This window comes from Pelophylax lessonae, assembly GCF_965119305.1.
Source record: "Pelophylax lessonae genome assembly, chromosome: 1".
NCBI lineage: Eukaryota > Metazoa > Chordata > Amphibia > Anura > Ranidae > Pelophylax > Pelophylax lessonae.
The window spans coordinates 471,143,346-471,159,511 of record NC_138768.1 but is presented as its reverse complement, the minus strand read 5'-3'; the positions used below and the strand labels follow the sequence as shown (position 1 = coordinate 471,159,511).

The window sequence follows — 16,166 nt, the reverse complement described above, 5'->3', positions numbered from 1 at the left end:
TAAGGTGTATACCCAGTAGAACAGTGAATGGTGTTGTTGTAGGTGTACATCAATTGAGGCAATAGAGTAGGCCAATCACTTCTTGTAGCAGGCGGTACTGCTCTTAACATCTCAATTAAAGTTTGGTTCATTTTCTCGCAAAGTCCATTCCCTTGGGGGTGGTAGGCTGTGGTCCTGATTTTCTGGCAATTGTGAAGTGTACACAGTTCTTTGAAGAGTTGCGACTCAAAGGCAGATCCCTGATCTGTAAGGATTCTTTCTGGGCATCCATATGGCAATAGGAAATGTTTCCAGAAGGCATCTGCAGTTGTTTTAGCGGTCAAGTCCTTGACAGGTACGGCTACAACAAATTTGGTATAATGATCAATGATGGTCATGGCGTATGTGTAACCTGAGCGACTTGGTTCCAGCTTCACATGGTCAATTGCAACTATTTCTTGCAGTGTTTGGCTTACAATGGGATGTAAGGGTGCTTTTTGGTCATGTTTTTCATTTCTTCCAACAGCACAGGTGGAACATTCTCTACACCACTTTTCAATGTCTCCGCTCATCCCAATCCAGTAGAATCTCCTACGGATGGTGGCTTCTGTCTTCTGCACGCCAAAGTGTCCCGATTGGTCATGGTACATTTCAAGAATGATTCTTGCATCTCGGCGTGGTATTAAGATTTGGTATAGACAATCCCAGGTAATTGGGTCTAAAGTTCTTCTTAATAGTAGGCCCTTCTGTAGGAAGAGATGTTTTCTGTGTCTCCAAAGTTTTGACAATTCTGGATCAGCATTTCTTCTGCAAATTCTTTCAGGTGTTCTTCCGCTGGTGAAGAAATCTTGCAGTTCTCCCAACACTCTGCTTTCATTTTGAAGCTTGATCCACCTTTCTTTGTCCACTTGGGATATTGGATCCACTTGTTGTTGAAGGTTAAGGACTTTTCTTCCTTTGATGGTGATAATGTCTTGTTGGGCAAAATTTTTGTAAAAAGCTGGCATTTCTACCTCTTCCCAAACATCTTCCTGTGTAGTAGGGTCTTCTTGGGTAGGCAGACGGGATAATGCATCCGCATTTTCATTTGCTTTTCCTGTGCTGTATTTTATGGTGAAATCGTAGTTAGCTAGGCATGAGGCCCATCTTTGTTCCAATGCTCCCAGCTTGGCGGTATTAAGATGTGCTATCGGGTTGTTATCTGTGAAGGCCACAAATGGTGTTGCGGCAAGGTAATCTTTAAATTTTTCTGTAACAGCCCACACGAGTGCGAGGAATTCCAATTTGAAGGAACTATAGTTTTGGTTGTTTCTTTCAGTACCTCTAAGAGATCTACTAGCGTAGGAAATAACTCTTTCTTTGCCTTCTTGTACTTGCGACAGGACAGCTCCCAGACCTTTCTTACTAGCATCTGTGTAAAGATGAAATGGCTGCTGGTAATCTGGATAGCCTAGGATTGGTGGTTCTGTTAACTTCTTCTTCAGGAGCTGGAAGGAAATTTCTCTTTCTGTGTTCCATTCAACTGGTATTGGAGACTTTTGGTACCTCTTAGGATGTCCTCTCAGAAGTTCTAATATTGGCCACGCAATTTGGGCAAAATGAGGAATAAAGCGTCTGTAGTATCCTGCAAAACTGAGGAAACTCCTCACATCTTTCAATGTAGTAGGAGTAGGCCAATTTCGGACTGCGGCTATCTTCTCTGGATCCGGTTTAACACCTTCAGAGCTTACAATATGCCCTAAGTATTTGACTTCTGACTTTAGTAGATAGCACTTAGATGGTTTGACTTTGAGTCCATGTTTAATGAGGACTTGAAAAACTTCGGCCAAATGTTTCAAGTGATCTTCATAAGATTTGGAGTAGATGATGACATCGTCTAAGTACAACAGGACGGTTTCAAAATTTTTGTGTCCTAAGCAACGCTCCATTAATCTTTGAAAAGTTCCGGGCGCATTGCAAAGTCCAAAAGGCATGCAGTTGAACTCAAATAGGCCCATAGGGGTGGTAAATGCAGTCTTCTCACGATCTTCAGGTGCCATTGGTACTTGCCAGTATCCACTGGTTAAATCAAGGGTAGAGAAGTAGGCTGAAGATCCTAAAGCTGTCAAAGATTCCTCTATGCGTGGTAAAGGGTAAGCATCCTTGTGGGTGATTTGGTTAATTTTTCTGTAATCCACACAGAATCTGATGTTACCATCCTTTTTACGGACAAGGACTAGAGGTGCAGCCCATGGACTATGGCTGTCTCTAATAACATTGGAGTCCTTCATCTCTTGGATCATTAGCTTTACGGATTGGTACATAGTTGGTGGTATAGGCCGATATCTTTCCTTGATCGGTGGTTGTGAACCTGTAGGGATGGAGTGCTTGATGATATCCACTTCTCCATAGTCTGTGGAATGCTTACTGAAGGCACGGTGAAGCTCCTTCACAATTTTAAGTACACCCTCAATTTGGTTTGCTGGTGTGGAAGCATCTCCCACATGAAGTTCTTTCCACCAGGATGTGTTTACATTTTGGTCCTGTGGGTTCTGGCTCTTGGTAATTTCTTCTGTGGTAGCTGTAGCCACACTGATGACATCTTGAAAAGTGACTTGGATTAGCTGTGCGATAGGACGGTGTTTTGTTAGTGTTACACTGCTATCACTCAAGTTTAGGAGTCGAATAGGCACTTTACCTTCAGAGACGGTCACTAGGCTCCTTGCAGCTCTAACCATAGGATAGTCTTCCTAAACAACAGGCTCTACCAGGGCTTGGTAGTCTTGACCTTGAATTCCGACTACAGCTCGGCACCACAAGAGAGTTTCGGTGTTGGGTTTGAGGATCACAGGTTGCTTATCCCGGATGCGGGCACAGCAAATTTCTTCTTTTTCGTTGGTGAATCTCTGTTGTGCATTTAGTACACGGATGGTTTGTTGGATCACCTTCTTAGAATCAGGAGAGGCAGTAGGCACTAACTGGTGCAAGGCTTCTAGCATCTCAACATAACAGTTTCTGAGGACATTCATTCCTAGGACTATTGGAGGGTTAGGGTTATTGTCTCTGACTCGTACCACAATAAGGCCTTGTCGAGGTAGTGTAGTTCCTCCTACTTGAATGGTAGGTTCCCAATAACCATGGACTGGTATGGGTTTGCCGTTACTGGCTATGAGACTCAGCCAGGATTCTGGAGGCTGGGTAAGCTGATTTTGATCCCAGTATTTTTCAAAGGCTGCTTGTTGGATGGTGGTGACTTGGGATCCTGTGTCAACTAGGGCAACAAAAGGAACTCCATTTATTTGAAGTGTCACTTCAGGACGGGATCCTACGTATCTTGGCATCCATTTGGGATCTTCTGGACCTATTGGTTTACCTCCCGAGGGGGGTGGTCCTTGGCCTCGGGGGTTTCCCGTTTAACTGCCAGCAGGTTGCTTCTGTATGGCCTGGTTTGTGACAGTACGTGCAGATAGGCCGCTTAGAGGTACTAGTGCGGTCAGGGGGGCGTCCGCCAGAATTTCTGGAATAAGTCTCTCTATAATAAGAGGGGATGAGTCTTCTGGACACAGGTTTCTCATCCTCTAGCATTAATGGTTTCTCCCATTGTTCCAACTTTTGGTGGACTTTCTCCAGACTTTTAGTCAGGAAATGGACTTGCTCAGTCAAGGCGGCAACTGCGTCAGTAACTGGAGCTTGGGTTGCCTGACTGACTATAGGTAAAGACTTTGCAGGGGTAACCAGCTATGATACAGGCACTTCAACAGATCTAACAGGTTCTGTTGGTGGGCTTTTTCCCAGTATGCTGATAGCTAATTCTTTGAAATCTAAAAAGGTAGCTCTTGGATGTTGGGCGGCTAACATTCTTAGTTGGCTCTTTAGATTGTCTGTATTGACGCCTTCAATAAATTGTTCTTTCAGGGTTTTGTCCTGATTCTCTGCCTCACGGGGGTCTACTTGAACAACAGCTCTTAGGGCTTCCTGCAAAGATAATGCAAAGTCTCTGAGTGACTCACCAGATTGCTGTTTCTTGCTGAAGAACCTCATCTTGACCTCTGACATGGTTCTGGGTTCAAAGGTGGTGTAGAGACGTGCAAAAATCTGCTCCATGGTCTTTCTCTCTGAGCTCGGCCAAGATTTCACTTCTCTAAGCGCAGCTCCTTCCAATTGCGCAAGAAGAATCTCCATCTGTTGCTCTGAGGATACAGGGTACAATCTGAACACAGCAAGAATTTTTTCTTTAAAGTCCCTTAAAGTATGAATTTCTCCAGAATATCGTGGGAACCAGGGGGCCCCAAAATAATAAGGCATGGTTAAAGGCATTAAGCTTGGTGCTGCAGCGGTTGGTATTGCACTGGGACCGACTGCAGCTGCTGCAGGGGGTCCGCTGAGGTCAGGCTGCACGTCATCTTCCTGCACAGACATGGTAACAGCAGGTGAATTCTAGTTAGGTAAGTCAAATGCGTTTTTAGACAATTTTTGTGCGGCGTTGCTATGGGCGACCGCTGCCTTGCGGGTGTATGGCCCTTTAAGAATTTAATTCCGGCTGAATACAATGCTGCAGCAATGTTGATTTTGGGTCTCTGGCAGAGTTCCTGCTATTAGTGCTGCTTATAGTTAGTAGAGGCAAATGACAGGTTGCGATTACTGCTCGGACGGCAAGCAATGCAATTATTTTCTCTTTTGCTCGCATGCAAAGTCTCGTGACTTCCGGGGCGTGCGCTTGTCACACTCTCCTCCCAGGATTGACACAGCAAAGGTAAGGCGGGCTGGCTGGACAATTTTGCATAAATGGGTGGCACCAAACTTTACCGCTCTGCAGGGGGTGTCACTAACTTATCCACAGTGATGGTGCAGAAATTTTTAAACATGAAGGCCTCCGGCAGCCATTTTAAGTGAATAGAAACAGTCAATTCAAATACAGCAAGCAGTTTTGTTGACACACAAATGTCTGATTTCCTCACTTTTCCACACTTCCATGCAACTTTTAAACAGTTTAAACAGTTCTGTGGCCCCACACAGTATGCAATAAGTAAACAGTCTCTCAATAAAGCAAAGGGGCTTATTGTGATGCAACAGTCTTTTAGATAAGGCGCAGGGGTTAATATCCTGTTCGTGACGCCAAATTTTTATGCGACGAGCCAGAACCGCAGGGGCGACACGTGAGGTGCACGGTGGGCCCAACACTGGAAAACAGGAAGTGCACGGAAGCAGTGTGGGAGGAGCAAGCAGCAGCAGCTGCGAGGAGAGCTGTGTGGAGGAGAGCGTGGAGGAGAGCCGGGTGACACGTGCGGGGGAGCCGCACTAGATCACTAGAAGCCGGCGCGGGTGCAGGGGACCAGGACAGAGAGCGGCGGCTGCGGAACCGGGACGGTAAGCGGCGGCTGCGGGACCGGGACAAAGAGCGGCGGGACCGGGACTTGAAAGCTGCGGCAGTGGACGGCGGTGGAGGACGGACACCGCACAGTATTGAGGAGGCAAGTGTTCCCGGCAGCAGGGGAGGAGGAGCAGCGGCGACTGGTGAGTACCTCTGCAGCTGGGTCATTATTCCTTGTGACGGTGCTTGGGATTGTGACTGACTAACAGACCTGTGACTGATAGGGATCTGTGACTGACTGACTAACAGACCTGTGACTGACTGACCATAGGGATCTGTGACTGACTCACCACTTAGGGATCTGTGACTGACTGACCTTGCTTGCGACCTTCAGCGACTGACAGACTGCTCTGCGACTGACAGACTGCTCTGCGACTGACAAACTGCTCTGCGACTGACAGACTGCTCTGCGACTGACAGACTGCTCTGCGACTGCCAGACTGCTCTGCGACTGACAGACCGCTCTGCGACTGACAGACTACTCTGTGACTGACCGACGGTGCTCTGCGACTGACCGACTGGTGAGTATATTTGCGACTGGTGAGTATATTTGCGACTGGTGAGTATATTTGCAACTGGTGAGTATCTGCGACTGGGGAGTATCTGCGACTGGTGAGTATCTGCGACTGGTGAGTATCTTTGCGACTGGTGAGTCTTTGCGACTGGTGAGTATCTTTGCGACTGGTGAGTATCTTTGCGACTGGTGAGTATCTTGCGAGAGAGATTCTTTGCGACTGGTGAGTATCCTTGCGTCTGTGCTATCTTTGCGACTGGTGAGTATCTTTGCGTCTGTGCAATCTTTGCGACTGGTGAGTATCTTTGCGTCTGTGCTATCTTTGCGACTGGTAAGTATCTTAGCGACTGGTTAGTTTATTAGAGACTGGTGAGTACCCCAGGTTTAGTACCAGGGAAGTTAGAGGTAGGGTAGGTAAGGAAGAGCAGGTCGTTAACATTATCCCCATAGAGTAGTGGGTAATAATGTCCGACAGGATTGGGGGTGCCACTCAGTGCACTTCTTGCGGCATGTATGCGTTCCTTGATGATCCAATCGAGGACGAATACTGCTGTGCGAGATGTGAGCAACTGGTTGCTCTGGAAGCCCACATCGTGGATCTAAAGAACACAGTGACAAGACTGCGTGGCATCTACAACCTGGAAAGGAGCTTGGACTTTACCCATCAGGCGCTGGCAGGGGCCAGCATAGAGGAGGGAGGAATGGAGGAGACGCAAGCAGCAGAGGTACGCAGCTGGGTGACTGTTAGGAATGTTAGGGGGAGGAGAGTCAGGGAGGCCAGTCCTGAGTTGATAGACCCCAACATGTTTGCCGAGTTGCAGGTTGAGGGGGATATCAACTCAGGGGTGGCAGTGCTGGAGCATGCGCCCTCCCCCAGCTGCCAGGGGGGGGCCGGCTCCAGGAAGAAGGGGGGCCGTAACTCAGGAAAGGTTAGAAAGGTTGTGGTAGTGGGGGACTCAATTATCAAGAGGACAGAGAGGGAAATCTGTAAAAAAGATCTCGTGAACCGAACAGTTTGTTGTTTACCGGGCGCCCGCGTTCGGCATATTGCAGATCTGGCAGACAGATTGTTGTGCGGGGCTGGGGATGACCCAGCGGTCATGGTGCATGTGGGCACTAATGACAAAGTTAAAGGTAGGTGGAGGATCCTTAAGAACGATTTCAGGGACTTAGGTAATAGATTGAGGAAAAGGACCTCCAAGGTGGTTTTCTCTGAAATACTGCCTGTACCTCGAGCCACACAGGAGAGGCAGAAGGAGATTAGGGAACTTAACAAGTGGCTGAGGAACTGGTGTAGGAAGGAGGGTCAGTTAGAAGGGAGCAAAGGACTGAAGGCAGCTGTAGGGTCAGCAGCGACAGTAGGTCCACAACGTCTATTGGTAGGTCTGTGCGGGAGAACCGCAGACCAAACAGGAATAAACATAACCAATCACGTTTAACTTCCGTAAAACTAAGAGGGGTATATGCTAATGCCAGGAGCCTAGCTAATAAAATGGATGAGTTGGAAATGTTAGTACATGAGGAGGACATAGACCTAGTGGGAATAACGGAGACTTGGTTCGACCCCTCACATGACTGGCTGGCAAATATCCAAGGGTATTCAGTGTACCGGAAGGACAGGGTAGGAAAAAGAGGGGGAGGGGTATGTCTCTACGTCAAGAATAATGTAAGGGTGATAGAGAGGAGTGACATTACGGAAGGGATGAGTATGGAGTTAGAATCCGTGTGGGTAGAACTCCATAGGGAAGGAGAAAAGGGAAAAGTAATTGTGGGGGTTTGCTATAGGCCACCTAAACAAGGGGAGGAGGTAGAGCTGGAATTTTTAGCACTTTTGGGTAAAGTGGCAAAGCTAGGATCAGTCATCATATTGGGGGACTTCAATTATCCCGACATTGACTGGGGAGAGGGGACTACACACTCACATAAGGGCCGTCAATTCACGGAAACCTTACAGGATAATTACATGTCACAGTTGGTGGATTCCCCTACCAGAGAAAACACAATCCTGGATCTATTGATCACTAATGACCCAGACCTAATCTCGGAGGTAGGAGTCCAGGACAACCTGGGCTCTAGCGATCACAGGATGATCACATTTAGCGTAAATAACAATATAGCAAGGCAAGTGGGGAACATAAGAACCCTTAACTTCAGAAGGGCAAACTTTCCAAAATTGTACTTGTTGATGGAAAGGGTAAACTGGGACCAAACCCTGGGATCACTGACCACAGAGGAAAAATGGGAATGCTTTAGGAACATATTAAGCAAAGGCATCTTGCAGTGCATTCCTATGGGAAATAAATGTAGAAGGGACAAAGCCAAACCTGGCTGGCTAAACCGGAGCGTTAAAAAACTTATTAGGGGAAAAAAATTGGCCTTCAGGAAATATAAATCAGAGGGCACAGTATTGGCTTTCGACCAATACAAGGAGGCAAATAGGGAGTGTAAACACAAAATCAAGATGGCTAAAATAGACTTTGAGAGACAAATAGCGGAGGATAGCAAAAAAAACCCAAAGAAATTCTTTAAGTATATCAACAGCAAAAAAACTAGGGCAGAGCATATTGCACACATAATTAACAATGATGGGAGGATGGTTACAGAGGACACTGAAAAAGCAACCGTACTGAATGCTTTTTTCTCATCAGTCTTTACACAGGAATCGGAGGGGTACACTGACCATGACTGTATAGTTAGTAGTAATACACAGGACTTGCCACTATGGCTAACAGAGGGGGAAATCAGGGAAAGGCTGGATAAACTCAACACAAACAAATCACCAGGCCCGGATGGCGTACATCCGAGAGTACTCAAGGAACTCAGTAAGGTTATATCCAGACCACTGTTCCTGATCTTTGCGGACAGTATTAGGACAGGAGATGTACCAGGGGAGTGGAGGAAAGCTAACGTGATTCCGATATTCAAAAAGGGTCAGAGGCATATACCGGGAAACTATAGGCCTGTCAGTCTGACATCAGTAGTATGTAAACTTCTGGAGGGGATGATAAGGGACTATATCGTAGAGTTTGCTAAGAACAACAGCATCATCAGTAGTAACCAGCACGGGTTTACAAATGGGCGTTCTTGTCAAACCAATCTCTTAACATTCTACGAGGAGGTGAGCTGTGAGCTAGATAGGGGCAGACCAGTGGATGTGGTGTACCTAGATTTTGCTAAGGCGTTTGATACAGTTCCCCATAAGCGCTTAATTTATAAAATAAGGTCTGCAGGTATCGACAGCAGGGTTTGCTCTTGGATACGGAACTGGCTAAAAGGGCGTATCCAAAGGGTGGTAATAAACAGCACATACTCAGACTGGTCTGAAGTAGTAAGCGGGGTCCCCCAAGGCTCAGTCCTAGGACCAACCTTGTTCAATTTATTCATAAACAGCATTGAGGACGGGATCAGTAGTTCAATATCAGTTTTTGCAGATGACACAAAATTAGGCAGGACAATAACAGCACAGCATGAAGCAGATATCCTACAGAATGACCTGGACAAAATAACGGAGTGGGCAAAGACATGGCAAATGAGGTTTAACGTGGAGAAATGTAAGGTTTTACACTTGGGGACTAGAAACATAAAAGCACAATACACGTTAGGAGGGGAACCCTTGGGAGAATCAAAAATGGAGAAGGATCTGGGAGTCTTGGTTGATGATAGACTAGGCAACAGCATGCAATGTCAAGCGGCAGCTGCCAAGGCTAGCAGAATATTAGCATGCATAAAGAAAGGGATGTATTCCAGAGATAAAACTATAATCCTTCCACTTTATAAAACTCTGGTCCGACCTCATCTGGAGTATTCGGTCCAGTTCTGGTCACCAGTCCTCAGAAGGGATGTGTTGGAGCTGGAGAGAGTCCAGAGAAGGGCAACTAAACTAATTAGGGGATTGGAGGACCTTGATTATGAGGAGCGTCTGCAATCGCTTGATTTATTCTCCCTGGAGAAGAGACGCCTGAGGGGGGACATGATAGCAATTTTTAAGTATCTAAATGGGGATCTAGGCTTAGAAAAAAAGCTGTTCAGTCGAAGGGATTGCATGAGAACTCGGGGGCATACAATGCGATTAGAGGAGAAGCGTTTTAACCTCAGGCAACGTGGGGGGTTCTTTACTGTTAGGGCTACAAGATTGTGGAATTCTCTACCACATGAGGTGGTTTCTGCGGGTAGTATGGTGGCTTTCAAAAGACTCTTAGACGTACATCTCAAGGATCAGAACATTCAGGGGTATGCAAGATGATTACAGCCACACACATCTACACAGGTTGAACTGGATGGACTTTTGTCTTTATTCAACCTCACCAACTATGTAACTATGTAACTATGTAACTATGAGAGACAGCAATAATACAGTTCATCGGTTTACTCACGGTTAGCAGAAAGCCTCCCTGGGCTGGTCGCACAGTGAAGAATCCTCCGGGGCACGCTCTATGATAGGGAAACGCCAGCCAAGATGGTGGTTGAGGTGCCCGTAATGACAGGGGTGTTTAGAGTGCTTGTGGTGGCTGGGTCCCTTGATGGTATTTGTCGCGACGCCAGTACCGTTAATGGTGGTACAACCAGTTGTAATAGCAATAGTGAAGAATGAGGTAGACAGTGGTAGGATACAACTCACAACTTTTACTGTGACTGGTTTTGATTGCAGCATAAACATTCAGATAGAATACAGTCTCTGGGTAAATAGAGGAATTCTGCTGATCCACTGTTAATAGGTTTTGGTAGGTCTTGACTCAGGCTGTGGTTCAGTATAATGCTTACTTGTTTCTGGTCCCTTTAGAATCCAGAGAAAATTGGTGAAGTTGCCGGTGGCTAAGAAATCCTTCACCTTTATTCTCAAAGGTCAGTTGCTGCCGTTTGGTGGCTTTTACCCTTTGATTTTAGCAGTTCCAATTTGTCCCTTCTTAGGACTGACCTTTACTAACCTCTACATGGTGCCTCTCTCCACACACACTTCATGAACTGAACACTGACCACAGATAAACCTGAGCTGGGATAGATATCCCAAAGTGGTGCTATCCCCATCTTGTGGTGGGAAGTATGAAGCACACTTGACCAGCCTATGAACAGGGATTAAACAGGTGTAGCAATGCACATGCAAAATATAGCAATGACAAAGTAGTAATACATTTGCAGTTCCCACGTGTCATGAGTGGGATGCTGCACATCTTCCAGCAATTTTCTCCTGGAGGTGAAGTAAGATTATTACATCCTCTACATTGGACTACTCTTCTACAGGTTCAGCCTTTGCCTTTGTCATATAGCATATCCCTCACTGTAATTTCTCAAACTATAGAACAAAGGTCAAATGTTTTTTCTTGGGTGCTTAGTAGGTTTCTCTTGGACCCCAGTAGTCTGTTTTTCCTGCCTAGGTGATGGAATATATTTATTATACTCAACTTTTCTAAATGAAGGGTTTGGTTTTACACTTTCTTTGCTATCCCTTCCCTTTTTTTTTTTGTAACTTTTATAGTGGTTAATGTTCAGAGCAATATCCAATGTGCTGCCAACATTTTTTTTTTTTTATAGGGATCACAAATTACTCTATAATGCCAGTCAGATGTAACATATCCCCAGTTTCTAAGTATCTCTCTTGCCCTTGGTCTCTAACCACTCCTGTCACATGCCTATAATCTCTGACCATTTGCCTTTAGCTTGTCTACAATCCCCGACCATCTACTGTATTCTTTCTGCAATCTCTAATAGTTTTCTGTAACATTTCGTGCACTAAATATTGTGGTCCTTTGATAATGTCTGGGGCCACATTTGAGACCCCTTTTATCTTGTAATTGACCACTGCTCCAACCCATTTCTTTATCAGGTTGGTACATTTTTACATTTTGTACTGATGGCGTCCAGTTAACCAAATTCACTTTGGCAAAGTGGCCTCATTTATCAAAGTGCTTGTTATTTGGAACTGTCTGTATTGCCATGCAATCAGTGTTTAGATCAGACTTTCTCATTCTTTTTACCCAAAAGAAACCCTAAAATATTTAGGTCTTAAGGAATGCTTACTAAAACCAACCAATAGGGAAAATGCCCCTTACGTTGGTGATTAGTAAAAAGAATGCAGCACTACAGTGGTGGTCAGAATGCCACCCTTACAGAACATTAAAAAAAAATAATTGGGCCAGGTTGCTGGTTTGGCCAGGTAGTTTTGGCTCTGTGGAACCCTGGGGTTATTTCAGAGGTTACAAAGGTTTTACTTGGGGATTGACTTATTTCCCACCAGATAGTGACTGTATAGTTTTGGGGCCAACACCACATGAAAGAGCTAGCAATATGGCACTAATGATCTTTTAGCTGTCTTCAAGGGTGAAATGCTAACCAGAACTATAAGGAGGGCATTCTTTCTAAAGACCCCAAATGTAAATTACATTCTTCCCACCAACCAGCAATGGTGGATTCTCCCTACTGACTCTCATACAAATGTTTCCTCTTTCTTTATTAGGGTGACAACAGTGTTTGTTATTATTATTATTGCTAGACAGCATGGTGTGTCAAAGAATGGGTCTTCTGGCAGGTTTGACAGGTAAAAAATCTGTTACAGGAGAAACAATAAGGCCTCATTCACATTGGCACTGTCAGACCTGTGTTTTATATGCGTTCATAGGACATTCCTAAGTGCATATAAATGCATGTATTTTTTCAATGGTACCATTCACACTGAGTGTTTACCTGCAAATGAGGTGCAGTTAGTTTAGCTGTATTCAGAAAGAAAAGAACTCTGTCAAGATCTGATTTGAAATTTAATACAGCTAAACCTACTCTAAACAGGAACATCTAAGGCCGGTCATACATTATACAATTTTCTTTATCAACTTCCTTTAGGTTTACCTTCAACTATGTAGTGCAAGAGCGTGCCTAATTCCATACAGATTGAACATGTTTAGGTTTGACCCTTGTATTATATGATTTTGGTAAATCTAAAGGAAAATTGTACAAGAGAATTAGTATAATGTATTGCCAGCCTAAATTAAGAAAAAAGTGATCCTGAGGAGCTCTGGGGTTGGTGTATATGCACCTGTTTGACTCTGCTAGGAGTATCATTGTAAGCTAATGGTCAAGTGCTCATGTGGATGGCTTAGTGCTTTCTAACAGTTTGTGGAATACATCTGCTATATGTTGTATAAATTAATTGCTAATTGAATCCTTCTTTTTTTTTTTTTAACAGTGAGTGATAAGCAGCCAATGATACTGAAGTGGTGTATATTGTCAGCCACTAATGAACTGGAGCGTGTGTCTGCTGTAGTTTTACCCAAACTGCCAATTTCCCTCACCAATACGGACATCAAAGTGGCAAATGAGACTAAATGTTATCCTGGGCTAGGTATGATACATTTATTACTCTGTATCTTTGTTACCAGATCAGGCTAGTGGAAGTTTATGGCAAAAATGTAAAGGATAAGTTCACTTTTTGGAAAAAAAATAATAAATGCACATTTTTTGCAGGTAAAAAAAATGTGCATTTATTATTTTATTTTTTGAGCCTGTAAAGCATTGCACCAGTGATCAGCAGATAGCTGGTGCCATGCAGGTCTCTCGCAGATCTGCCAGTGTATCTGCTTGTCTGTACGTCTCACAATCTGACAGGAAGCATGAATGAACTACCATGGTGCTCCACAGCGCCATGGTAGTTCATTGAAAAATACAAACCAACAGCTGCAAAGGCTGCTGGAACTTGTCGTTTTCCATGTAGTTTGCCCCGTCAGTGAGGGACGTTGCCGGCCAGGCGGAGCCCCATTCGGTTATGTTATAACAGCGGTGAAGTGGGTTGAGAAGAAAGGAAGAACCCCGCTAGTTGTCACAGCGAGGATCAGGGAGGTGCGGGGGCTGGGCCATTCGTAACATGTTACACCCTAAATATGGGTGTAACGTAACAAAATTTGAACCTATCCTTTAAGTACATGTTCTCTAGTAATCAGAATTTGTTATATTTTTTTTCAGGTCTAGCATTGGCGTTCCACGATGGTAATGTTCACATTGTGCACAGACTATCACTGCAGACAATGGCTGTCTTATTTGGTTCATCCATGCGTCCCTCTGAGGAGCCCAGTTTAAAACGTCAGCTTTCACCTACCCCATGTGTTCACTTCAAGGCCCTGCAGATGTCCTGGACCTCATTGGCATTAGTTGGATTAGACACCCAGGAAAAGGTTAAGAAGAAATTCCTAGACTGTATTTTATTGACTGTCCCTGTATTCGCATTTACAGAAATAAAAGCAATCGGAGATATAAGAAATTTTTTTCAGTTGTTGCTGTCACTTTCACATTGTAGCCCTGGTCTTTGAGCACACATACGCGTCACATATGTAGATTTAATCTCCAAATGAGGAGTACAGGCAGCATTCTCATGAATATCCATGATTGTACAGATTGATTTGAGAAAGAGAATATAGCTGCATTTCTTTCTATGTTCCGTCCTGCATTCTCTACTTATGGCTCCAAAAGTCTCTTACTGTGAAAATAGGACTGAATGGTGTATCTATATACTTCCTGTGTTTGCATGAGTTTCTTTCAGGTGACTTAATTTCTTCCCACCCCAAAACACTGTTATAGTTTGTCATTCAAATCTGAACCTTAAGAGAAAATGTGCAGGACTGTGAGATGTGTGTGCGCTCTTTTTGGTGGACCAGGACTAATGTTAGTTGTTTGGTGTGTTGTAAAGCACAGGCAATTTTTTTTGTGCTATAAAAAATAGTAAAATAAACCTGCTGTAAGGATGTATAAACAAGTCTTTGAAAATGTGTTCAGGGAGATGCTGTGGTAAAATGAGAATATACTTATTCTTTGTTAGTAACTTCTATTCTCTCTCTGCCTTAACAGCTCAGCATGCTGAGAGTCTCCCCATCTATGGGTCACGCACTTGATATGACTACTTCACTTCGTCATCTTCTGTTCTTGTTGGAGTACTGCATGGTGACTGGGTACGACTGGTGGGATATCCTGCTACATGTACAGCCTAACATGGTACACAATTTAGTAGAGAAACTACATGAAGAGTATACCAAACAAAATGCAGCACTGCAGCAGGTGAGATCTGGTTAGGTACAAAATATGAGCACAACATCATAATTTAAAGCATGTGTTTAGCATATAAAATATGAATTATAACCTTGTTAATGATAATTTAGGTCCTTTCTACCCGGATCCTGGCTATGAAAGCATCACTTTGTAAATTGTCACCCAGCACCATCACTCGTGTCTGTGACTATCATGCCAAGTTGTTCCTTATCTCAGTCAGCTGCACTCTGAAGTCTTTGCTGCGACCCCACTTTCTTAACACCCCTGACAAAAGCCCAGGAGACAGACTTACCGAGATCTGCAATAAGTATCCTGATACAGGTACATCTGTTGCAAAGTTGAGGTACAAATATAAATATGTTTTTTCTGTGCTTGGTATTAGCTGTAACCACTATTTTTCTTTTAGATATAGACAAAGTGATGATCAACCTGAAAACAGAGGAGTTTGTACTAGACATGCCAACTCTTCAGTCACTACAGCAACTTATTCAGTGGATTGGTGACTTTGTGTTGTATCTGCTGGAGTGATTACCCCTCGCTACTGCTTACTGCAGCCAAAAAAGGAAAGCTGCCTTCATGCTCAAACTGAGCTTTTAGCGTGCAGGCAATGTGAACAGTAAATGTACATTATTCATACTGAGTGATCTGATTCAGAACTGCAAAACCACAGGTGACTGCTATCCAATAGCTTGAACTTAAAGCCACACTATAATTGGTACTGCGGACACTTAGACCTCATGTACACTGGACCTTTCCCTGTAAATGGCTGGAGAAAAGCAGCTTAAAAAAATGCACCTAAATCTAGGTACGTCAAGTTTTTGGGCGTTTATTCATTCCCGTGGGCAGAATACTAATCTATTGTGGCCATTGAAATTAATGAACATTCAAGTGCTAAACACTCCTAGTGTTTAGACACGTCAATCAGTTTTATTGCTTAAACTCTCCTCTTATACTGTTGCCTTTAAACGCTTATGTGTGCATTGCCATTTGGGGCCTCCTCCGCCAAATGCTTCCTCAGCAAGCAGGCTACACAGCAATTCTAATTTTAACCACTTAACAACCAACGACATACCCTTACTTTTGGTGGTTATATTGGGATGATGCCTGCCGGTACCGTTTTTTAAAGCTGGTGGTTGGCTCTCTTGTAATAGCAATCAGAGCAGCTAACTAGCCACTCATTTTCTATTACAAGCAGTGGGAGGGAACATCCTATCCCCCCACCCCCCTCAGTCGTTTTTTCTCAACTAGTGCTTGTTCCCTAAACCTAAGAATAAATTGTATGAAGAACCTTGGATTAAT

The 16,166-nt window shown here is 44.3% G+C and overlaps 1 protein-coding gene across 1 annotated transcript in view; it reads left to right on the top strand.

Moving 5' to 3' along the window:
- The window catches only part of LOC309546978 (mediator of RNA polymerase II transcription subunit 16-like), a 48,681-nt gene that overhangs the window by 11,161 nt on the left and 21,354 nt on the right, over positions 1–16,166 (top strand). The window contains exons 6-10 of the mRNA XM_082246746.1: positions 13,029–13,173; positions 13,791–13,999; positions 14,670–14,876; positions 14,978–15,188; positions 15,274–15,391. Of these exons, the coding sequence (XP_082102872.1) occupies positions 13,029–13,173; positions 13,791–13,999; positions 14,670–14,876; positions 14,978–15,188; positions 15,274–15,391 (890 nt within the window). The remainder of the gene's footprint in view (positions 1–13,028; positions 13,174–13,790; positions 14,000–14,669; positions 14,877–14,977; positions 15,189–15,273; positions 15,392–16,166) is intronic.